A 25,680-nucleotide genomic window follows, 5' to 3' on the forward strand; every position below is an offset into this window, starting at 1 on the left:
GGACGCCATGTTTTTTTTACAGTAGCCCAAACTGGACAAACCAAACCTTTTGAGTTTTTACAACAATTGAAGGCTGCCACAGGTTCTCCTTCATGTTTGGAGGGGGAGGGGGAGGTGAGGGGTATTCAGCTGCAACGTGTAACTTCACCACTAGATGTCACTAAATTGTACACACTGAACCTTTAACCTCTCAAAGGTCCAGTGTGGAAGATTTAGGTTAAAAGGATCTATTGGCTGAAATTGATTATACAATAATCCTGGTGATGTTTTCAGTTTTCTAGTGTTTTTTTAATCTTAGTTGTATGAATAGTTTTCTCTATCCTAGAATGAGCCCTTTATATTTAAATACTTTATATTTACAACAGGAGCGGGTCCTCTCTATGGAGGCTGCCATGTTTTATACAGTAGCTGTAACTGGAAGACACAATGCAATAGTGCGAGAAAGGATAAAATAAATTGCTAGGATCTGAATAAAGACGACATAAGGAAACTCAAAAGCCTGCATGTTGGACACAGAAAACTAAAAATATAGTCGTAGCCACACATCCTCTAGCAATGTGTTTGAAGTAGTGTTGTAAAAATGACTCATAGGGACACAGTGACGTTCAAAGTAGCAGCAAGTCTAGTGTAAGATGAGTAGAACGGCACCATCAGCATTACCAGTGTTCATTACGCAATTAAACTGGATTATTTGCATTGATATTGAAATACGAAGGAGTGCAAATGCAATATGTTATGTATTATACAAAGTATACAACAGTGTACTATAACACTGAAGCAGATATGTTATAAATTGTGACCTACAGCTCTGTGTTTGCTGTCATGTGTGAGTTATGACATTTTCCATGCACGCACTGGCACAGCATTGTATTTGAAACCTGTGTTTCTTATTTTCATTTTCTACCTCACGTCGAGATTCAGCATAACAATTTATAATCTAATTATATTTATGAGTTTGGGGAAATTCTTCTGGTTTGTTGCAGGAACCAAAATGCACACCAAGCACTCTCCAATTATCTCCTCATGTTGACTCAGGGGGGACTTGGCTTTCTGCCGACACATTAGCTAATCTCTCACCTGCAGCCTGCAACGCAAATTGAATCTGTAAAGCCCTCGGCGATGGTGTAAGAGGTGGAGCAGTGTTTGCTTTGATTTGATGAGGCTCTGGGTTTTCACTGAATGTGCATTTTAAAAGCTTATGTGGAATCGCACCGAAGACTGAATTGTCGTAATGGCGTGACTTAACAACACACAATATAGCTCTCTTTTTCTTCTCTTATTCATTTTCAACTTTGTGTTCTGGCCTCCATGGGTTGCAACAAGTCAGGTCACCTGTTCTGCAGAGCTGAAAGCAAAAGAACGTGGTCGCTCTTGCTTTCAGGACAAAATGTAAGAAAATCCTCTCACAACACGACGCGGTTTGGATCATTGTGGTGAACTGTTGGTTGATCTGGTTAGATCCTGGTTGGATGATGTGACACGCTCCAGGTAAAATAAAACAAACATGTCGAAGAGGTCTGTGACTACCTGCTTCTCATCAGTCTGCACTCACACAGACAGGTAGGGTGTGTCTAAAGAGTCCAACGCCATTACATAATAGGTTAAGCCCAGAGCCCGTTTACCCAGCATGCCCATGAGACGGCGACAGGCTGCGCAAGCGACGCCTCTGAATGTTTTCCTGCACTTCCAGAAATCTGTGCGTTACAGGGAAAAATGTACACGCGTGTACTTAAAGTGGAAAAAGTGACTCTCAAAACATGTGAATCACTAAGTCATGGGAACTGGGAACAGAGTTAATCTTCAGTCCTGTTGACCTCCAGTGTTTTGCAGTCAAATCCATTTTAAATGATTTCAGAAGACACACACACACACACGTGTCTCCATGACTTCACAGGACATTACACTGACTTACAGTACATTGATTCCCTGGAGACTTTCTCTAACCATGACTACAGTTACTACTTGCCAAAACCTAACCATCACCCTTACCTTAACCTATATCTAACCTTATCTTTACCAAATCCTAAACCTGGAACATCTTCACCTTAAGATTTAATGACTTACATTATGGGGACTTGCTTTTTGTCCCTATATGGATGACAAGTCCCCACAACATGAAAAACACATTAAACACACACACACACACACACACACACACACACACACACACACACACACACACACACACACACACACACACACACAGGGTGTAAGGAGATCACTGGGGGTTTGCTCTTGCCTCATCCAGACCTCATGTAACTTTGGCGTAGATGGGGCTTACCTCATGGTGTGTGTGTGTGTGTGTGTGTGTGTGTGTGTGTGTGTGTGTGTGTGTGTGTGTGTGTGTGTTCAGGGCCAGCATCAGGCCAGCCCACCACCCTGAGCTAAAGTGACACACAGAACAAAACACTCTGCATTAGATTAGATGTTTTCTGAAAACACGTCAACCCTGCTGGAGTTCAAACTGTTAGTTTCACAATGTTTGATTTTCTCTCTGCATTGGTCAGGAAACAGAACGGATGTGACATTGGATGATTTCAGTTCTGATGTTGTCACTGGACATAATGACTTCAGAGAGCAATACCAGGTTTCCAGAGTGAAGAGGTGTGAATATTTCTTAATCTTCAGCCTAACACACGACACTTCCCGTCCAGGCAGATGGTCACCAGGTTCCTTCCTGTTTTATTCTTGGCACCAAGTGCTCATTGTGGGAACTGCTGGGTTTCACAATATTGGGGGAGTCTGGATGAGGCAATGCTTTAGTTAATATGTGAAGTACTAAAAATGAGTTGAAAACATGAATAGAAAAGAGCCCAAGATAGGTTTTTAATTCATTGTTTTAAAGCTGTATGGTGAATTCATGGGGCAGTTACAAACCCACACTAAAAGCTATTATGTCATCTCATATAATCTGATTTGTTTGCAAAAGAAAGAGATCCACTATTTGAGTTTAACGTGTGAGGATTTGAACTCATTTTTTACTTATTCATGAGATTTTACATCCTACAGTGATAATCCCACAACTTCACTGACTCTGTGTTTATGTTTTTTACGTCATTCATTCAACCACTGTGCTTTTGCAGGTACAGGACGTGTGTAAGGGTGTAGCACCACCGTGTGGCCAGATAGGGAATTGATATACCTCCATCTCCATCGACTAAACCTTAAACATTAAAGCAAATGTGGAAAAAAAAGATGTGGATGTAAGCATAAAACTTTATTTGCAAAAAACCGACAAATCAAAATAAAGGTACAATACATTCTTGAAACCTCTTTCTCTACAAAACAATTTCACAGAAATTACCTTGGAATGTATATTCCTATTTTTCATTTTTAATGTTTCTCATATATATAGTCTTATATTTACTGTGTTTTATTTTGTTCTTTAAATAATCCCATGTCAGTGACATACAGTATAGACCTTTTTTCCTGTCGAGGCAATGAGAGGGTCTTGGAGGGCATTTCTGACAATCACGTCGTCAATAAAAGATCACTGGCTCTCGTCCGTGCATTTGTCCAACCTTGAGCCCTCCAGCCATTCCCCGTCAATGTAAGTACCGTGTTGTATAAACAGAGGCATTAGGGGCTCGGCCTTCAGCCAAACTAATGGGAGCAGGAGATGTCCTGCTGGACAGCAGCTGCCACCGAGTCTCCATCACACCTCCTGCTCCCTCAATAGTCATCAACACCTACTATGTCTATCTCACCAGTGAGGACTTGAAACGACTCCTTCTCACTTCTAAGGTTAATATTATAACATAAAGACTGACACATCTGTAATTCATGTAAGAGAACCACATTTCCTTCTTTTACAGAGTATCTTAAATTTACAGTGACATAAATAACATTATATTTCTGTCTGTCCCTGCCCTCTTATGTCATTAAAAAAAAAAAAAAAAATGGCTGGCAGCCAAACCCTGATAAAGGCACACATTTGAGAAACAGCCATGTCACATCGTGTCCAACACATGAGCCGGTCTCCCACAAGCTTAAATGAGGATGTGTTGGTGTTTTTCAACAGCTAAGCATTCCCTTTCTCGTTAATATTCTCACATGAGAGAAAGTTTTAATCCTCCGGAATCCAGTTTTTGAAATGCAACACACAGCTCAGTAACTGCTTAAAACCAGAGTGAGAACTTTAAATGAAGAGTCATAAAGTGTCCTCTCAGCTCCCCTCCTGTTCCAGTTGACGTTGAGGTGAGAGGTCTGGAGGGAATGGAGGACACCGAGTTTTGAGAAATCCATTCGCAGCGTTTTAGAACGGAAACAGCACCACGAATGTTACAGCATTCACACAAATGAAAACCCCTTTTTTTAAATAACTAACAGCAGAACAAATTTCAGTCAATAACAAAATTAATCAAGTAATAACCAGTAGCTATTAATCTGGTTGTAGTAACGTAAAACTGATGTTACAAAACAGCAGCAGGGCTAAATCTAATATTTCAGCTGATGAAATTACACAGATTAGCACGAAACTGAAAATGAATCCGAGACGAAAGACAGAAGAAGAAGAGAGAGACAGACAGAGACACAAAGATGAAACATCTGTCAGCATCTGTTTGGAAAAAATGGGCTTTTCTAATTAGAAAACCTTGTTTGTTTGATCAAATCAGACACCAGGAAAACGTCAGCACCTCGGTCATACTGGTTAATGATATTCAACAGGTAGTAGTTGACGTTATTTAGTAATACAGTCATAGCCACAGTTCCTCTACTCGATCTACGCCACCATGTCTGAATCTATCTGGATAACATGTCGACACACATTCTATTTTGCGCCTGCGTGGGAGCGTGTTAGAAAAGAAAAATCTTAGGTTGTCTTCACATCTCCTTGTTAGAAAAAAGGTGCTTCCTGTCATCATGAGCGCACACAAGAGGCAACACACACACACACAGACACACACGTCTGTGGGGCATACACACACACACACACGGGACACTCACACACACACACACACACGGGACACACACACACACAGACACGCATTCACACAAAAAAACAGCTGCTTTCCAGTCTGTCTGAAAACATTGCACCAAAAAAGGGCAGAGAGAGGAAGATTAAAAATAACTCTCATCTCTCTGTACAGTAGTTCAGTCAGTGAGGCAAAGTGATGACTCAGGTGTCTGCATAAACAGCTCACTTCCAAAGTTCAGATTTGAACTCCGCTGCCTCGTACAGAAAAGCACACGGGAGAGAGGCCGACGGCGAGAGGAGCCCGGGTTTCAAAAAAAGGCAGAGTTCAGGCAGTGAGCGAGCTACCGTGGGCCCCTCTCTCACACACAGTGGATCTGCAGTGTAGGTTTTTTTTTAGGGATTGTCCGACCTGCAGGGAGCGCTATCCCTTGGGAGTTTTCTTATTTTGGGCGTTCCACATGCCTCGTTTGGAGTGGTAGTAGTGAAAGAAGTTCCTCAAGCGTAGTCGCTCTACCTCCAAACCGTTCTGCAGAACCCTGGAGGGAGACAGAGGGTTAAACACTGGGTTAAACACTGGCTCTGCACCACATTTGATTCAAGACTTTGTAGTATTTCCCCAGAAAATGCAGTTTTATTGACATTCATATATTTTTTTTCCAACAGGTTCCAGTTATATCTAATACTAGTTATCTAATTAATCAATTATCGTGGGCTCTTTTGCTCATCTATGCCCATTGTCTCGTAATCCAGCCATGACTCGACACACATCAGCAGCAGAAAACCTCTGAATGGATTAATCCATTTAAAAAATATATATTTGAATTTCACTGTTTAAATATTTAAGTCCTGTTTTTGGGGACACTGACTTTTCAAGGTTGCATACACAACACATTTTTTTCATCCAGGAGAAAAGACTGGGACCATAGCAACTCGTCTTAGTAACTGTAACCAGGGACTGTCTTCAATAGTCTGTTTAAATTTTTTTTTTCTGGTTTTATTAAAGGGTCAGGTCAGGGACAGGTTTTGAATTAGCCGTCTCTGAGATTTCCACCTTACTGCAAAGCTTGAAACATTAAAAATATATAAATTGCTAAGTACCAGAACATTATATTCCAACTACCTTAGCTATTTGATATTATATGTTAACATCTGCATAACTTAAACATCAGCTACAGAGGTACAACAGAAAATATGCCACACATACTACAACTTCAAAACTTCAATCTCTCGGACACAGTCTCGACAAAATGTAACTTTCTTAATGGTTATCATGGCGGCTTGTTGCCGGGTTACCTGTCCAGCAGCTCCCAGTCTTCTCCGCCCCAGCGGTCTTTGAACTCCTCCGTGTTCATCCCTCCAATCTTATCAAAATCGGACTTGTAGATTCCAAACAGGCCAAAACCATTGACCTCCCAGTAACCTGCAGAGAGAATGAAAAGAATATTAAACATCTGATTCAATGACGTTGCATCGACACTGATTTTAGATAAAGGGATGAACGACGTGACCCTGTATGCACGTGACAAGGAGATTATGTGTTTGTCTGTTGTTTAGCAGGATTACGCAAAAATTACTGGACAGATTATCATGGAACTGAACAGAAGGATGTGATATGGGTCAGTGGAGAACCCAATACGTTTTGATGTGGAGCCAGATCAGGGGGGTGATATTTATGAGTGTGTGCAATTTGGAGCAGATCTAATAATATAATATCAGGATGTGGTGAATTTAAATGTGGATTCATAAGGGGACAGTTGGGCCTTGGTGGAGTTGGTTTCTTACCATCGGGCTCCCGAGGCGAACTGCCGCAGCCGAGTCTCATGACAATGGGAGCAAAAGCGAGGCGTCCCTCCACACAGTGCTTCCTGATGCTTTCCAGGATGTTGAGCGGGAAGTGGATGTGCAGATCACACAGGAACACGATGCTGTGACTATCCTGCGAGAGCAGAGATAAACAAACAGAAATCAAACATCTCAAAATCTTTGCAAACTTCATGGTGAGAAGCTCATGTGTGATGTGACTAATGTGGGATTTGAGGATTAAAGAGTGTGCAGAAGTCTGAGCTGAGCAGTAACTTGTCTTAACTCCAAGAGCCTGCAGGTCATTGAGACGTGAGTGACAGCGCTGTCATCTCACCGGGACAGCACTGACACTCAACTGACAGATCAACGCCCGTCCAAATTTCCACGCTTCCCCCCGTGGGTGTGTGCGCTGGCGTAAGAGCACATGCACACAAATAACCTGTGAAAAGGACTGGATGCGACAGCTGTGGCGTACACATGACAGAGGGAATGCAGCAAACTGTCTAAGCAACTCCCCGTCATCCACAGCTGGGCTCAGTGGGAGAGGGAGGCAGGACGAGGCTCGGAGATAAGGACCCAGCCTGTGACAGACGGGCCTGGCAGTGATGTATTCATTATGCATGAGTGTTCTCTCCGTCTGTCCATCAGCCAGTAAAGGTCGTGTGGTCAGTGCGAGCCGCTGACCTTCAGTGAGCGTCTTTTTCCTGCCAGCTCACATATTGCTGTCTTTGCCTCTGAGTGTTTGTTTCTCTAACCTCAATGGTGTCCACTCCGATCTGCAGTCCTGCCGAGCGCTCAAAGTTCCCCTCTCTCCGAAGATACTCGTATCTGTCAAAACAAAAGACGCATTGCAAATCACTTGGACGCCGTTAAAATGTCATCTTTTAAAAGTCATATCACTGAGCTGAGCGTGTGGCACACACCTTGGCACAGTGCTCTCTCTCAGGGCCTGCTCCACGTCCATGTCTTCACTCTCAAAGTCGACAATGATGATGCTGAAGTTGTCGTCCTTGGTCTCACGGTGAAGATTCTCCATGTCGGAGATAAACTGCTGCACCCACCGAGCCTGGTTTTTCACTAGTTATTCAAGGGAAGAACAACAGCAAAGGTAAACAGCAGGTTGGAAAAGAAAGAAGAAATGAAAGCTTTCCGTTAGTGGAGGTATTTTGCTGTAAGGTTCTTTAAAAAATTATCCAGATTTAAAAGTTGAAGTGAATTACTCTGCTGACTGACCTGGCACCACAAAGTGCACCATGACATCCCTCCTCCACTGCAGCATGACGGGCTGGCAGAGCAGGGGCTTAGCGAAGGCAGTGCTCCACGGTGTCGCCCCGGGCCGGGCGGGGGGCTTGGCGGAGGGAAGGGGCGACGGCGTGGTGAGGCTGGGCGTGGCAGGGGAGGTGGCTGAGGCCGGCGCCGAGGCCGGGGCAGAGTCGGTGTTCTCGAGACTCTCCTCCCCTTGCCTGCCGCGGTGGAGCAGCAGGTAAATGTATTCCGACAGACGCACCACGCTGCGGCCTCTCTCCATTAGCTCCAGCTCCACCAGGTAACGATTCCCTCTCGCCGAGTCGCGCCGCTTCTCGACGTTGATGATTCGCAGCAGCGTGTAGATCCTGCGCCACGGGAAGAAAAGAAGAGTTTGAGAAAAAACAGACACGATGTAACTTAATATGAAAGAAAGCGGAAGGCTGCAAAAATATATTTATCATATCATGCTCACAACTGGATTAAACCTCGTTTGACTGTAGGCAGACCACTTTGAAAGTGCTGCTACTCATTATCCGCGGCGCTGTGAAGCCAGCGTGATGTGAGGGAGGGAGGAAAATGAAAACAGGGAAAGAAGTTAATGGCGGAGCTTCTTCACACGAGTAGCTGCTGCAGAAAGTGGTGATCAGGACTCACTGAGGTCTGCTAACATGAAGTCAGAGCGCCGGGGCATGACCAGCATGTTCTCTGTGAATCTACAACATACTTCCCACCAAATACCACATTTTCATTTACAAGGTCGAAGCCACACAGGAGCCCTCTTAGTTGCTCATTATTCTCACTCGCTCTCCTTGATCCTTACCCTCCGTTGCGTTCGTTCAGTTTCTCCATGTACTGGGCCAGCACGTCCACCACCTCGCTCTCCGCCAGCTGCAGGTTACCAGACACGTTGCAGCGCAGGTCGTTCCAGTCAGAGCGCAAAAGCTCAAAGTCCATCGGGTTGACGGAGAAGGTCCTCTGCCAGTTGATGCTCTCCTCGGCCCAGCCCGGCCGAGCCTCCACCTCCTCGTAGCTGTAGTCCGACATCTCGCCCTCCTCTGGCTCGGGCTCAGGGTCGGGGTCGGGATTGGAGCGGTTAATGTCCTGGTCCAGGTCCGCCGGGTTGGGGTCTGGATCTGGCTGCCGCTGGGACTCTGTGATCTCGGAGATTGTGAGGTAAGAGGTGACCCTCTGTTGACCTGGGAGTGTGTTTTCTGTGGAGTTTAACCTCTGCAGTGTATCTGGAGGAGGATCTTGGTGATGGGATAGTGGGTTTAGTGGGTCGTCTTTGCTGGGGAGTTGAGCTGTGGCTGTCGCCTTTAAGTCCTGATGCTCCCCTTTCCTCTTGATTTTTCCTGGTTGATTTGCCACAGCTGCCCTCCGGACGGACTTCTGGACACTTTCATTCTGTATGTTCATGCTTCCATTGCGAGGAGGGCTCTTACCCTCTTTTGTTGGGGGGTTGGGCCAGAGCTGTGGGGCACTAACAAGGTTCCTACCCTTCTGGCCTTTAGCGCCCAGGTTGACCAGCCTCGTGGTCTTCCCAGTTTGGTACAAGAAGACCCCAGGGAACACCTCTCTCGGGTGGTGATACGACCTCTCCTCCCTCCTCTCGCGACGCTGCTCCCTCTCCCTCTCTCTTTCCCTCTCCTTCGCTGGCCGAGGCCTCGTGATGTAGATCTTGTTCTCCTCCTTCTTGCTTCCAGGCAGCTTGTTGTCATACGGTTTGTTGCTGTGGGCTGAGTTGCTGATGATCTGCTTGGCACGGCTGGCAAGGGCAGAGAGGGAGGACTTTTGGGGGAAAAGGAGTGAAGACTTGCTGAGTTTAGGCGGAGTCTCTGCTCCTTTCTCTCCTCCACCTACTCCACCATCTGTTCCTCCTCTCCTGCCAGGACCCTGCTCCACAGGACCAGTTCGAATCCAGGACAGGGATCGACCCTGGACCACACTGTCCATATCGGGCTCCGGTGCCCTGGGTTGGGCCTTGTCGAGTCTCTTCCTGGAGCCCTGTCCAATGTTTTCTCTTGTATGATCCCGTCCCCAGTCTCTGTCCAGATCCCTCCCTATCTGTCCATCCCTGTGAAGGAAATGTCTCCTCTCTCTGCGGCGTATTATACTGTTGACAGCTCCCTCCTCCTCTTCATCGGGGTCCACCTCCTCCTCCTCTTCAACTTCTCTGCTAGTTGTTGTGGGCGCTGGCTTCCAGTGCTGATGGGAGGGGTTGGAGGTGTGGCTGGTCTGGCTGGGATGAGAGGGCTTCTTGGGCGGCTGCGTGCCGACGATCTCTGCCTCGTCCTCGGCTTCTACCACCTCCTCTTCCTCCAGGAAATCTGGAGGCAGACACAAATTTGAGTGTTTGTACACGTATTTGCATTTATGTGTTTTTGCATGCATGCAGGAGTGTGTCGTTTTTTTCATTATTCGTTACCATCTGGGTTGGGGAAGAAGAACGGTCTGTCGTCATCCTCCTCATCCATCTTCATATATTTGTAGAAACCAAACCTGACAGACACAGACACACAGATGAACGCCGACACACACGGATCAAAGTTGAGGATTTGAAGTTTTAGTGCTTCTTCAAACTGCCTTCAAATTCACAGGCGCCTGAGCAGTTACTCTACATAACAGGGCAGTCGCTCAGACTGTAAACACAAGACAGAGACAAATGTTCCCCTGAGCTCTGGAGGTGATAAAAGCAAAAATAATGTCCTTACTTCTCCAAGTAGATAGGAGACTCCCTGTAGAAACACTTGTTCTCTCGCTCCATGTGGGTGAGACGTGTGAAGTCATTGGGGTAGACAAAGGACAAATAAACCTGAGGAAAAGCACAATGTCAGTCAAAGATGAAATAACTCTGTAAAACGCTGATAATGAATTGAATTGTCATTTAGCATTAGAAGGTGGGGATCCAACTATTTCAATTAAATTCAGCCATTTTCTTAAATAGTGATTTCTGACTAATTAAAAATGGATTTGCTATGTTTACATCGCTTGTCACTTTCCCCTGCAGCCTTTGCAGTAACTCGTGTTGTCCTACAGAGGGCAGTGCTCAACAATACATGTCTGCATCATTACTGTGTTTTTATTCATAGCAGCCAAACCAGCTTGGACTTATTTTCTCTTCTCCTTTCTGCTGTCTAGTTTGTCTTAAAGTAATTTTCACCAGGTTTAAAGACTGACTGACTTCATCCGAATGCATCTAAAATGATCTCTTGACCCCACGTTGATCATTTTAGCACAAACTCCAATTAAGACGCGCGTCGTCTCACGCGAACGTCTCACATATCGAGCTGCAGGGGCTGGTGATTGAAAGGGGTGACTCACAAACTGCAGGCCCTGGTATCTGGCGATGGGAAAATCTTTGACGACATAGGTTGGGGAGTAGAGGCAGGCCGGCAGAACGTTTTCCAGGCGGGAGGGGTCGATCATAGGAGCTGAGGGGAGAGAGAAAGAAGACGCAAATATATGAGATCTTGGAGAGACAAGTGATTAAAAGGAATTCTGCTCTTTGGAGTCTGAAAGCTGCAGGATGCAATAATAGAAAAAGTGTGGGAGATATAGCGACAATGAGAACTAGAGACACTGGGAGCCAGACAGTCAATCGGTCAATCAGACAAAATGATAGGCTGGATTTACTGCTGTAGAAGGTGTCCCTTGGGTCCGGCTTCAGCATATCTGCTCCGTGCTGCGTGACTCTGCCTTCTTCCAGACCCCGGGGCTGAGATTCCTCTGGGAGACGGATGTGACTGGCCAAGGTCTGGGGGATGTGGTCCACACTGTTCATCTTCAGAATCGACTCATCTGAAAAACACACAGACACAGACAGAGGAGCAGAGTGAGACATAAATGGTGCAGAGGACGGAATCAGGACAGTTCATTATTGCGTTGGGCTGTTTTGATTATCTTAATGACGGACAAATGTGATGTAAGCTGTTGGAAGGAAAATGTTATGCACCTCATCTGTGTCGCGATTATCACAAATCTTTATCGACCAATAGAGGGGACAGAAAAGACGAGAAGGAGACAAGGGGAACAAAGGGAGATGATCAGGAGAAACAAAGCAGAGGAGGAGTCATAATTATACCAATCGATGGCAGGGAAGATGGAGAGAGCACGTGTGATTAATAGCATCTCAGGAACAAGGCCTGATGGGAGAAATGCTTTGTAATTAACAGGGTGGTCAGCATCATTTTCATCCTCCAGCGAGTCGAGTCTGAACATTCAGTGTGTGTGTCTGTGTGGTACGACTAAGACTTCTGTCCTCTAACAATGAGACTTCTGTTGATCACATACCTGGTTTCCATTACACACAAACCCCTGCATAGACCAACTCATTATCCACGTTGGTGAAATAGTCCACACAAAGAAACCCTACTTCTCTTTCTTCTAATTAATTCGTATCAAGTCTCACATGAAGTAGTTTGTTATAATAAAAGTACAACACTAAGTTTTGTATGTAACAGATATTATTTAAACCACATCCATGACCATACAAGCCTGGCTACTGTTTATTCCACTGTGCATGTGTGTGTGTGTGTGTGTGTTTGTGTGTGTGTTTGTTTTTGACAAAGTGAATAATATTTTATTATTTCAGCATCATTTTTATGGGGTATTATATAACATTTTGTTTCATTACTGCTCTACTTTCTCATGTTTACAAGCTGAGTACATCTCACACACACACACACACACACACACACACACACTTTTGTCACTTGCAAACTGTGCGTCAGTCTCTCACAGGCGCCTCACACCTGACGTTCTTATGTATGTGCCTGTCCCACCTGATCCTTGTTCTGTGCTCGTCTTTATCAGGCAAATGTTCGAGGGTGTCGAGGTGTTTAAATGCTCTAAACACATTAACACACTGTGCCCACAACACCTCACCTCTCTCCATCTTGACGTGTGGCTACAGCTCGGTAAAAATCAAGTTGTTGAAGTGATGAGCTCGAGGTTTTGACTCTATAGTAAATAACATGCTCTCATTAAGTGCAACAGCCCCTGAAAACACAGTGACGTCGATTGAAAAGCCAATCAAAGGCCTAATTTAGCTGAATGAGACAGAGGACAAGACTCTCTGGACCCAACACGTCAAACAGGGATGAACGGGAAACGCTTTCCGGCAACATGGAGAGAACCAGAGCGGGGCAGAGCGCCACACGCAGGGAGGAAAAGGGATGGAGGGGTGGGGGGGCCGGATGAGATTCCTCTCTGTCATATAGCCGGTCCTAAACAACTGCAGCGTTTGACTCACATCCACAGAACACTGTAGCTTTACGGGGATGACACCTCCACACATCATTTTCTGTGCGGTTGGCATTTTCCCTTGTTAACGATACCGAATCCCTGTGACACCCTGCTATTCTTGGAGCTAACAGAGGTTAGACATCCACTCAGGAGCTGGAGCTCTCATCTCTGCTTTGAATGACACAAATAGAGCAACTATTAGGTTCTGTATCGTGTCTTTGGCCTCGTGTAGAGGAGATATTTCATGCCAAGACTATAAATGTGAGTTTGATAAGAGCAGAGCAGAACTTGTTTCTTCATAAAAACAGTTTCCGTGACATTTAACTGCTGATCGATTCCAGTCTAGATTAATGATGTTGGTTAAAGAATAGCATAATTTCCTCTTTCTATTTGCCAAGCACAAAGAGAGTTTATTCTTCTATCATTAAGAGTCTCATGTGTCTCTTAGTCACAAACACCAGGACGCTTAAAAGTCAATTTTTATATTTCTGATGCGATGTATTATATTTTTCTAAGAACAGAACTGAGCAGATCAACTCTTACCTGTGTACAGGGAAATGTAGGCCGAGTCTATCACTTCATATTTCAGACCAGGGAGGAATGGACGCCACTGTGGGGGAGAGAAAAGGGGGAATGAGTGAGAAGAGAAAACTACACGCAAACGAGTGGAAAGCAGAAATTGTCATCGCTGTTTGCAGGTTCAACTGTGACACTGTGTTATTGATCTCGGCAGCATCGCAACATCGATCGGACGCTGGGTTTTTGTATAAACACACTTAACCAGAGACAGAAGAGCAAACAGGGAAAAAAACAAAACAGAAAACAGGTAGTGAAAAAACATGAGCAGAGGAAGGAACGGGGAAATGCGGCAAAAAGAAATCTAGAGACCGTGGATGGAGTGAAAACAAAGCCGGAGGAATAAGATGCTGACGAGTAGGTGCAAAAAAATAAACAGAGCGAAACATGGAGGGAGAAATACAGAGAAAGAGTGAGAAAGAGAGGGAGAGACATGCTACAATTCTTTTAAATAGATTTCACAATTACCCCGTCACTTCTGGTTACCCGGGATATAATCACAGGAGACAGGTCATTTTCCAACCCTCAGGTCGGGAATACAAATATAAACACCCTCCTCGGGCTCATGCAAATGCCTCCACATGAGGATGTAAGGCAAACACGTTCATTCACACATTCTCGTTGCTCTTTTAGATTTAGTTGCGATCCACATTTTGTCATTGGTGCTGCACTAATACACACACCAGTTGCAGATAAGTATGAGCCAGAATGTAGCTTTTGTTACGCTATTGTATCTATTCTGTTCTTCTCCTTCACATCCATTCTGACACACTGCTACAGAAATATACAAGAGCGGATATACAAAACAAACAAGGGCACTGGGAGAGGTCACGCTGAGCAGCAGCAGCGGGGAGCGGCTCAGCACGACACCTAACGCTTCAACATGGTGTCGTTATGTCAGGATGACTGTCCTCGAGGTCGAGTCAGACGCCTGTCACGGGCCTGACTCCAGGAAGGACAAAAAAGTCGAGGCCACGTTTGAGATGAAACTTTTTACCACAGTGAAAAAGTATATTGTATAAAATGCAAGAGAAGAATGGTTTTGTTGGATTTCAATTGATGGTTGGTGACAGTTTGACTTTAGATCTGTGGCAAGAAGGGAAAGGGAAGGGAAATACTCCACATGCACCTGTGCAGCCTAATTTACAGCTTAGTGGGAATTTGGAGTCTTCATCATCTGACACACATAGATTCGCTGATTAATTCCTTCAAGGGAGCCATTGATCCAACTGTGTGTTTGCGTGTGAACACCCTACACATAAACGTGCACACAGCATTTGTTGTGTGTCTTGTGTGAAATAGTGTTGACAGGAGTTGCAGGAAGAAGCAGGGGCCTGCTCACTGGCCCCACAAGTTCAACAGAGAGGAAAGAAAATCAATATCTAAGTGGAAATAATAGAAAGTACCAATCGCAGAGCGAAATGGCAGCGGGCAGCCGGCAGATTTGTTTTGTCATGTTCCATCATGCCTGGACCACCCAGTGACATGAGGGTTTCATATAGTTTTCAATCAGCTGACCAAAAGTGTTACTCCGGCTCATAATACAGAGTTTGATGCCCACTGGAACAACACATGGCATGTTATCTAACAAACCTAGACATACACAACACGCACACACAGGTAGTTTATCTCCGGTTCCACCGGGCGCAGGTTATGTTTTATCCCTTGACGATCGGGGGTTGATTGCTTTTGAGAGAGCTGACCGCTCGTATGTTTGTTTCCTTACAATTCAATCAGTGGCTCCAAAGCCCTGGAGCACTATGGGATACAAGTAGTTTTGTTAGTGTGACACGTAACAGGTAATGACATAATAGAAACTATCTGACCTTTTCCACTTTATGTAAAAATCAATCCAGATTTGAGGCCGAATGAGATTAACACAAAGTAAACACTGAGTGGTTTCACGGTCCTGTCCTGACTGTTTGTCTTTTCACCATATTTACTTTAAGCTGCTCACAACCTTCCGACATGTCACTCGATAAATCACGGATGCAGTGGGAAGAGAGAAGAGGGAAGACGTTTCATTGAATCTGTTTTAACTGGACAAAAGCTGCCCGGCTGCCATCGTTGGTTTATTCTGCAGAGAACTGAGACCGTTCTGTTTTCTCTACCTTTCTCATCGTCACGCAAACAAACCAGGCTTCAAGCACAAACCTGTAAAGTGGACATCAGAACTTTCTCTGCAAAAAGAGCACATCTGCCACTTGACTGAGAAAATTGCAGCCTGATCCGTCTCGAACACACAACGTGATCCATCTCTGTGGGTGCAACAGTTCAGAAGTGTGACAACCATTTCACAACCGAGGTACAAAACAATCACAGGACACAAATAGAGTGGAGGTTGTTACTGTTCCCACTGTTGTCAGGACAGTTGATAAAACTCAGGGTCACTCATTTTGAGTTTGAATAAAAGGCTGAAGACAGCGTTCTCACTGACCTGTCACTGTGTTCCTGTTGCCAGAAACAGTGACTTCAGTGACTTGACATAATAAGCCAGAAATTACGTCTTGTAGTTGGGTTCCAAATAAAGACAAAGTGACAGGTGACAAGTAAATGAGAGAACGTAATAATAACTTCTGAGTATTTGTTGGACTCATCGCTTGGGTTGGGAAAGTGGCAGCCAAACAGCTCTAATGCTATGCTATATACAGATCTGATGTAATATCCTGTAATCTGACACAGAGGCACAGTTACCTACATTAACTCTAAGTTATTAAAGGAAGAGTCTGACATCTTGGTAAATACCCTTCGACGGTTCGCTTCCTTGCCGATAGATTGCTTGATGGAGACGATAACTTCTTGGGAGGCTACTGACAGACATGAAGCTCACTCTAACAGATTACCTGTGCTGCCACGCTTTCAGATAGAGCTGACCAGTCAGGTCAGTGTTTAAGACCTGATTTTTTTATATCTCTAGAAAATGAATAAAATATGTGAGATGAAAAATAAAAAAGTTCCATTTGCTGATGGAATGCAAGAAAAGTTATGACAGCCTTGGTAGGAGCAGAAAAAGAATTGTGGGTTTTAACATTGGCACTAATAGAAATTCTGTAGCGCGGCGCTGCAGTGCTGCCCACTGACAGGTGCCTGCCAGCAGCACATCAAGGAGAGACTTCTGACAGGCTCAGAGCAGCTAACTCGCCAACAGAGCACAGAGGACTGCTGGTGTTCTGATGCTTCGCTGATACCGTTGGAGAAACCTCATGCAATGAAAGTCAAAAAGGAAGCAGACAGTGAAGAAGAGCTGAAAAAGCAAACCAAAGAGAAAACGTCTCACCGAAAAAACTATAGCACGGAAACAAGGACGCACAGCTCCTGACTGATTATTCTCTTATTTCAATTGACAGCTAAACAGAACTAAACACTTCCATGCTACAGGGGGAATGCCACTCTTCATTCCCCCGATTATAATGAAATGAACACTGGCTTGTTTTTCACGTCATATCATGGATCTCCCTGGGGACAAAGGAACGATTTTCAAAGGGGGATGAGGAGCTGGATGCAGAGACAGGGGGTTTGATTTCCTGTGTTTGAATTCTAGATAAGCAGAAGTCCGATATCTGTGGAAATTACAGGTGCATCTCTGAGGGGAGATTGACTCTTACTAGACTCAAATTAATCAATCAATCCATCCTGCTTATCCTTTGAGGGTCATGGGGGAGTGGGAGCCAACACCCTGGACAGTGTCCCAATGTATCGCAGGGTCAATATACAAAGATAAAAAAAACATCCATGCTCATAGCACTCCTGTTAAAATCCAATGTGTTTGCTCTGCAGTCCCATGACTAGAGATTATGATGATGACGAGCAGGCTAAAGACGTTAAACACTAGTCTGAATTAAATAGAGACAAAATCATGTTTCTTACATTTATTCATACATTAGCTACATTCCTTTAATAACACCACGGCTTAATAAACACGCATTGATAAAATGCATTAGCAGAATGTAATCTGACAAATGTAACATGACCCAGATACGCCTGTCTGTTGTAACAAGTTAAGCCCAAGTTGCTTGAAAACTTGCTGAATGGAAAATGAATCCAAAAAAAAAAAAAAAAAACCTCTGGAGGCAACAGAAGGCGAAACAACAGAAATATGACAAACATGAGAAATGGCTACATGCTCAACATCATTAAAAGTTTATGAATAACTTAAAGGTACAGTGTGTAGATTTTGTGATATCGAGTGTTGAAGTGTCATGTTGCAGCCGAACCTCACCCTCTCCTTCCAAACATGAAAAACAACCTGTGGTAGACTTTAATTGTCATAAAAACTCAAAACGTGTTTAGTTTGTCCAGTCTGGACTAATGTAAAAAACATAGCAGCCTCCGTAGAGAGGGTCCCCTCGATGTACATATAAAGTATTTAAATATAAAGGGCCTTTTCTGAGGTAACGAAAACTACAATTCATACAATGTAAATGAAACGAACTATTGAAAACATCATGAGGTTTATTCTACATTAAATTTCTGCCAATAATTCCCTTTCACCTAAATCTTAAACACTGGACCTTTAAGTCACAATTTCCAAATATTATACATTTCCATAGATAACAAGCTGATGACACGACAAGAACGTAATGAGTGTTTGTGTCGGAGAACTGTGTTGCTTCCTTTTTTAGATTAAATGGTTTGACAGGTGTCTAATCACATGAAGACAAGTTGACGTGAAATACAAAAAGCTACAAATGAGCTCTACAAATCCAATTCCCAGGAAGTCAAGATGTGCAAGCAGCAGGTTTTCAACATGAGAATAACACGAAAAACACAACAAGAATAATTCTCAATGAGAATTTATGTGCACAAAGAGGGACAGCCTGGGAGATAACGTGGCAATCATGACGGTTATGACAGTATTGACCTGCAGTGATATTGCCCTCTAGAGGATGAGAAGACGTGGCATTAAAACAATACCGTGACATTAAAGAGCTATTGTCAGTGAGGTGCAGGTTATTGCTGGTGTTCCTTCGTTTCTCCACACACTCGGAATGAAGGTTAAAAATAGAGTGGCAAAATTAATGTCATGAAGAAATCACTGATATGGTCAACGCGTGGCCTGCACGGGAGGAAGAATGGACCAGGTGTGGAGGGTGAGGAAAACCTGGCATCCTGCAACATAATTTAAAAATGAAAACAAAAGTATTTTATGGGAGAAGAAAAGAACACGAGTAGAAAGTAATGATGAAGAGCAAAAGAGACAAAAACTAGTGCAGTACAAGCAAAAGTAAATGTTGGAGGCGAGGAGAAAAAAAAAAACACTCCATATGTTTGAGTGTTGCTGAACTAGAGTCCACCCCTAAAAGGTGTTGAAGTGGTGAGAAAAATCGAATTTATTTCCACCGTATAAAGACACACACAATATACTTTAACAGCTGGCTCCAGGTCGCACAGACCACTCCTGATTTATACTGAGGAGGGAAGGCGCCGGGCAGATGTTGAGAGGCCTGTGTGTAAAATCGAGCCCATTTGAATACACCCACGAGTCTGCGGGGGTGTCGTGGCTGCACGGGCGGGTGAGCGCACGCGGGTGTGTGCATTAATTGGCGGGCAGCTTGAGACTCAGGTCTGGCAGGAGTGATAAAGCAGGGCCCATTAAAATCCAGCATTCAAAAATCCCCACACCCCTGCCTCTCCATAAACTCGCCTTTACTAATTAAGGCGTGACTTTCTTCACGTCTTTCTCTCGCCCCCTTCTCTTCCTTTCAATCACGCCGTTTAATGGCCGACACTTTCCTTTAATTCTGACACATGGCTGCAGCGAGAGACGTTTTCCATTAGGGCAGCGGAAAGGTCCCGTCTCTCACCGACAAAGTTCCAGATGGCGTGTGAGAAACTTCTTGAAACCACCGCTCGCTTAAATCTGCTTTCGTCCCATGTCATCCATTTTGAGAAACGGGCCAATCGCTCTGCAGAGACTTTATTTGAAGTTAACCGAGGGAAAACACTGAGGTATTGGGCGAAGACTGTAGTGGTTCACTTACAACTCCACAATCTCCTCATTCACTGGCTGTTCACACATACAACTGCAGTTGTTTCCATCCCTGCAGGGCAGACACGGTGTATTCTGAACCTGACTCTTCCTGCCGCTAATGCTGTTTACGTTCCGCCTTCCGGCAGCCATTCTCCCTAATTCCTCCGAACAATGGAACAGAAAAGCCAACGCAGTGAGAACAAGGATCCTCTCTTTCTTATTTTCTTGCCAGAAGGTAACTTCCAGACTGCTGACATGGACGCCCTCTGGTTTCCTTCGAACAAGCGCTGCTAAACAAATATATTCCCAAAGGACCAGCTCTACCTTTGACCGTCACTGCAATCAGTGCCTGCCACAGAACATGGAAGAAAGAGCGGTGAATCCTAGCTATCTTGTCCTCAACAAATGAGTGCCTGGGTTTCTGGGATTTATGTGAGCCCTGGGCTTATGCTGTTGTGGGCCGGTCATGGTTAATCTGCAATTGTTGTCAAGGTGTGAAATGTATTCCACTGTTAAATCATATGCAGGGGTCTTTACTGAGGTAGCGTTCTGCGCACACACGCATACGTTCCCGCGCAGGTTCTTGATTTGCTGCCTTACTTTTATACACTTCACAGAATTGTTTTCGACAAGTGCAAACCCACTTTAATGGCCTCATGGATGGTTGCCTGAGGGCGGTAGACAAGAGAGGGAAAGAGAGAGAGAAGATTTTTCCACATGACCTTGATTTCCTGGTGCAAATAATCACATGGATAGTTTTCTGGATGACTGATGAAGTCTGTGGCCGAGTTGGTGACTTGAATGAGAAGACTGAGACGAAACGAGCTCGAGGTAGAGAGAATAAAAGGTCTTCATATAAAAACCCTCAGCTGCATATATTCCTTACTTTCTCTCCTTGCTTCCTTTATGGCGGCCGTGTGAATCGACCTTTATGTTTAGATGAAGCCAGGAGCTAATTCTGACGGCCATAAATCTTACTCGCATACATATGTGAGTTTATTATGTGTGATTTTAATTTTTTTTAGCATTTTCTCCCTTTACTTCTATTTGTTTTTCCATATCTGGTGTGCTGCACGCTTTTTTGGCTGTGTCCCAATTCAACGGTGTGACTAGGCTGTCCAATTTCAAAGGCTCCTCAACAAATGCGTCCTTTTATTCTCAAGCAATTAAGTACTCAACTATAGCGGATCCTTTCAAGCCTACCTATCCCAGACACTATCACGCGCCAGTGGCAAAGCTAACCTGCCAATGGGAAGTTCGTAGCTGACGATGCAATGGTAAGTCTCATTTCAGTTCAGCCCTCGTTGGTCTACAAAGAACGCACATTCATACAACAATTTATCCAAAGGATGCCGCATCTATTTTTAATCTAAAGAGGGGGTTTGGCATTTCCTTAAATATACAGAACTAAATCTGTCCATAAAGGTGACAGCGAGAGGATTGAAAACGATCCAGAGAGATGGTTTTTAATAATATATCTGACAAAGCTGATTTAGTCTTTTTTTAAATCCACATGTGAAAAAGTGTTTTATTGTCTTGCAGCTCATTGTTCTGATCTAATTTCTGCCAAGGAGGTTATGTTTTTGTTTGCTTTTGTCTGTTTTTGTCTCTTAGTCAGCAGGATTAAGCAAAAACTGCCGAACGGATTACCATAAAATTTGGTGGAAGGAAGCGGTATGGTTTGGGAAAGAGCCTGTTTAATTGTGGTGCAAAGCCAGGAAAATGTTCTCCCTTTCTTCAACATTGTGGGATAGAGCTTATTTTTATTTCTCAGAGAGTAATTCATGGATCAGACATGTTTAATCGACTGATATTTATGAGTGTGCGTGCAGATCCAAATAAAAATCCAGATCTAGTGAATTTAAATGTGGTTTCATAAGGGGACTGTTGGGCAGAGGTCTGTCTATCCAGTGCCATTCTTTTGGTTCACTTTGCCACTATCAATATGAGGCAAATTGTGATTTGTGAGTATTGGCTGCGATTGATGACTTTTTTGGTTAAAAAAAAAAGCTCTGATAAACCCTCTGTGCACTACCAGCCCTGCATGAATGCTAATGTTGCACCGCATCTGCTGTATTTGCAAAAAGGCAACTGTTAACAAACAGGTCACTTGGTGCAGGAGTCATTAGTACAACAAGGACAACAACACAACAAGAGGACAACAGCGAGGACACAACAACGGTGCGTCCTCTCTGCTTTTATTGCATCATATCTCACCAACTCAGTGTGTTTGTCCTATGCAGTATCTCCGAATAAAGAGGGAGGTATTTGTTTACCACTGGGATGTGTCACAGGCGATAATTTATTAGTCACACTTGCACATCATCAGCAGAATATTCATAACACACCCACGTCAACGACCCGCAACACAGCAACTCTACAGTACTTGGGGGACCTGCCACTAACAGGACATTTCATACCGTCTGTGTGAAACTTTAGAGAAAACACTGCCACGGGTTGTTTCCACCTGATCGTGCCAATTTAACAGCATTAAAGTAGACTGTGGCATGTCGAGGAGCTGCGTCTGCATGTCTCACACAAACAAACACTGAGAGACCTCCGCCTACATCTACAGAGCAATCGAGTTCAGTGTGGTGCTCCCACATCCTGTCAAACCCTCGGTGTCATAACACCTGGCGTCCAGAAGTCAGAGACCAGACAAACAGAACGGAGGGTTTCAGCAAAGGCTGGAAAATCTACCCCTGATTAAGGAGTGGTGAAGTGATGAGTGGCTCGTGGAAACATGGTGAAAGACGGCAACACAAATATAACATTACCAGTAGGAGGAATCAGACATGAACTTCAGGGAATGTCCACACGAGTTTGCCCTTCACATATGAAGAACGCAGCATAGGATTCTCTGGTCAGATGCGTTCACAACAGCAGGTAAATCTTCGGAGCGGAGGTGAAGGGTGGGACCTCATGCAGAGGGAGGACATGATGTATGGCTAGCACATGTTTTTGTCTACAGCACATCAACACAGGCGTCTGCCCTCATCGCCAAAAGTTCTCGAATCTCATCTTTCTAACGTGATGTCTTTGTTGGAGACGTGTATGGCTCCTCTGTTTCATCCTGAGATGTTTGTTTTCTATTTGTTTTTCTCCGTTTTGTGCCTGTGGCGTGTTAGAAACTAGAATCTCCTGCTGTATTCTAACATGGGCTCACTTCACAGTATCTGGACTTTTTACGAGGACGCTTGTATGAGAAACAATAGAAAAAAAAAAAACTCGGCCATTTGTGTCCTCACACACAGAATGTCAGGAGATTATCCAGAGATCAGAGCATGTCTGAAAGCAGCTTGAAAAAGTTATAGCAGCACAGAAATATAGATGGAGGGAATCAGGCACTCGGTTTTCAGGCGATAAAGACAGAATGAGAAAGATATGAGGCTTCAAAAATGACACCAAAGTTGTGTGAAGGAAGAGAAACTCCTGCAGAACTGCTGCTCTGCTGCTGATGATCGTCACCATGATGTCGATAACCTGGGGCTTGTTAACAGATTCATTCCATACACACACCAGTGATCTCTTTCTCCTCATCTCGCCCTCCCACTCAAAGTACAGGCTATACACGAGGCGTGTGGGCTCTCGCTTGAAACTTCATCTCGACAATTAAGCCTCACTCATCTCTGAGCCTTTGCCTGAGGTGCCGAGCACCACTGCTGGGAGAGAAATTGGTTCAGCGGAGTGTGCGGCAGAGAAAATATAAAGTCTAAGAAGAAGTGCAGGAGATACGAAGAGAGAGAATGAGGAGGGGAGTAATGACATATGGAGGAATGGAATGGGAATAGAAGAAAAACTGAGATTTTAAATGAGTTGATCTGCAGGTATAGAGACAGTCAGGGTGACAGAAAGGATGATATTTTCTGCAGCTGTGGAGAAACAGGTCCATGGAAACCTTCCAGTCACCGCCGTGTACTGTTTAACACAGGGTGCAGGTGAATGCCCCCTTTTTTCGATGGGTCAGCTTACCCCAACCTCCACGTGATCCGAGCCCTTGTCATCCTGCTTGTGGAGAATCTCAAAGTAGTATCGTCTGGATGAAATCAGGCTGCAGGGAAACAGGGAAACAAGTATGGTTAGATATTTTACTCCTTCCCATATGCTGGGGTGCAGTGGGGTCTGACAAGAAGAAATGTTTGTCTGTGTCGGGTTAGGCGATTATAGAGTAATAAATTCTTGCTGTGTCGAGACCGAGAGACATCACAGACTTCATGCTGCTCTCCGGCCAATCACCGTTTGACATCTTTTACCACTTTCATAAAATCTCCAGAAAGGAACTGCTCGCGACTGACTTCCAGGGCCAAGAACGTAAAACACGGCGACTGAGGCCGTTGTCTTTCCTCCGTTTCACAGCTCCACTTACGACACCGCCATCGTTCCTCTTTCGCATCACCGCGATGTTGTGTAGCCTGACCTCAGCGTTATGATGACATACCACAAAGTAACTGTATGGAGACTTACCAGAAATACAACTGTGAGCAATATTGAGTCACCACAAACTAAAAAGAGATTACGGCAAAAAGAATTTGACTTGTGACAGTTGCACACAAACAGGTTAATCAGCATTAAATATAACTCAGCGCTAGAGGCAAGATGGCAAAAGAGTCGTCAGAGAGCGGGGATATTATCATCCGCTGGTCCTGAATAAAACACGACTTTCAAGACGGGAAGGAAGAAAATCGATGCTCCACATAAATCAACATTTTACATTTATACAAGAGTCTGTATTTCTCTGAAAACCCTGGTTAGACTGAGTAAAGGTCTGATTTAAAGTTTTACTGCACACACACAGACACAGACAGAGAGCAAAATTGCTTTATTCTTATTAAAAGCACATCTCGGATAATAGGGCAGCATCTGTTGCTGAATGAGAGACACCCGAGCACTGCTCCACACACCATTAACTCTCACAACACACACACAGCCACAGTCCCATACACAACACACTGTGTAGCAGTGAATAAAACCACGTTTCTGTGTGTAGACAAGTACAATACACATCTGCAATAAAGGCAAAATCCAAATCCTTTAAATAAGATCGTGTAAATTATGTTTGCTGCAGCCTGGTTAATTTGTAACTGTAACGTTTGCTCCTGAGAACTTTGAAGTCACGTGGCTCTGCTCCAAGTTTATGTGCTCTGATTCACTGTGACATGTGATGACTCCTGTTTTTTTCTATTCCTGTTCATTTTCTGTGTCTGCGTCTGTTTCCTGAGATTTCCCCCCGTCTCTCTGCTGTCTCCAGTTTGTCTCAAACACAAAGCAAACGCAGGCTCATCCTCTTTGAAGTCTTTGTTTTCAATTGAAAATGTTCACCTCAAAAAAACGGCAGATACGATAGAAAAAAAAAAAAAAAGACATTGCAAGCAAGCAAACACACCGCTACATGGTACAAGTGCATGTATAAAACTGTTGAATCTTTGAGTCTGTATAGGTCCCAGGAGTCAATGTGAACGTTGTTCTGTTCTTTGCAGACCAATCAAGAGTCGGTCTCAGCTGTTTCACCCCATTTTTACAGCATGAAATAACTAACGAAATCTAAATTTAGCGACTGGAGAAGTGAACACTTGACAGAAAGTTTATTTGAGAAAAAAAAATGTGACTTTAACTTTATATTTGTAGCCGCATCCCGTTGATCCACACATCTAGTCCTGTAAGTGGCGGTAAAGCACCAGTAAGCTGGTTTGCCAGGAGAAGAAGAAGTGGCCACCAGGGGACGTGGACTTGTGTCTGTGTGTGTGTGTTTGCTCAGAATGTGGTTTAGTGAGTTGAGAGGGAAGGACAATGGCTGAGTGGTCACATGTTGCCCTCATGCAAAAACACCTCCACATCCTCCGGCTGCCCAGCGTTCTGTAACCAATAAATCCGTGCAGGTGCAGGGGGCAGTGACAGCGTGCTAAGGTCACTCTCTCATGAA

The 25,680-nt window shown here is 44.3% G+C and overlaps 1 protein-coding gene across 1 annotated transcript in view; it reads right to left on the reverse strand.

Annotated features, from left to right (window-relative positions):
* Positions 1–3,198: 3,198 nt before the first annotated feature.
* Positions 3,199–25,680, reverse strand: part of b4galnt4a (beta-1,4-N-acetyl-galactosaminyl transferase 4a) — a 129,543-nt gene continuing 107,061 nt past the window's right edge. The window contains exons 8-20 of the mRNA XM_069528359.1: positions 23,733–23,811; positions 13,757–13,823; positions 11,603–11,767; positions 11,291–11,400; positions 10,681–10,781; positions 10,395–10,468; positions 8,790–10,296; positions 7,955–8,334; positions 7,645–7,798; positions 7,477–7,549; positions 6,701–6,854; positions 6,212–6,338; positions 3,199–5,454 (exon numbers count right to left, since the gene is read on the reverse strand). Coding sequence (XP_069384460.1) covers positions 5,340–5,454; positions 6,212–6,338; positions 6,701–6,854; positions 7,477–7,549; positions 7,645–7,798; positions 7,955–8,334; positions 8,790–10,296; positions 10,395–10,468; positions 10,681–10,781; positions 11,291–11,400; positions 11,603–11,767; positions 13,757–13,823; positions 23,733–23,811 — 3,106 coding nt within the window. The 3' untranslated portion in view covers positions 3,199–5,339. The remainder of the gene's footprint in view (positions 5,455–6,211; positions 6,339–6,700; positions 6,855–7,476; positions 7,550–7,644; positions 7,799–7,954; positions 8,335–8,789; positions 10,297–10,394; positions 10,469–10,680; positions 10,782–11,290; positions 11,401–11,602; positions 11,768–13,756; positions 13,824–23,732; positions 23,812–25,680) is intronic.

This window comes from Paralichthys olivaceus, chromosome 7 (assembly GCF_024713975.1).
Source record: "Paralichthys olivaceus isolate ysfri-2021 chromosome 7, ASM2471397v2, whole genome shotgun sequence".
In the NCBI taxonomy this organism is placed as follows: Eukaryota; Metazoa; Chordata; class Actinopteri; order Pleuronectiformes; family Paralichthyidae; genus Paralichthys; species Paralichthys olivaceus.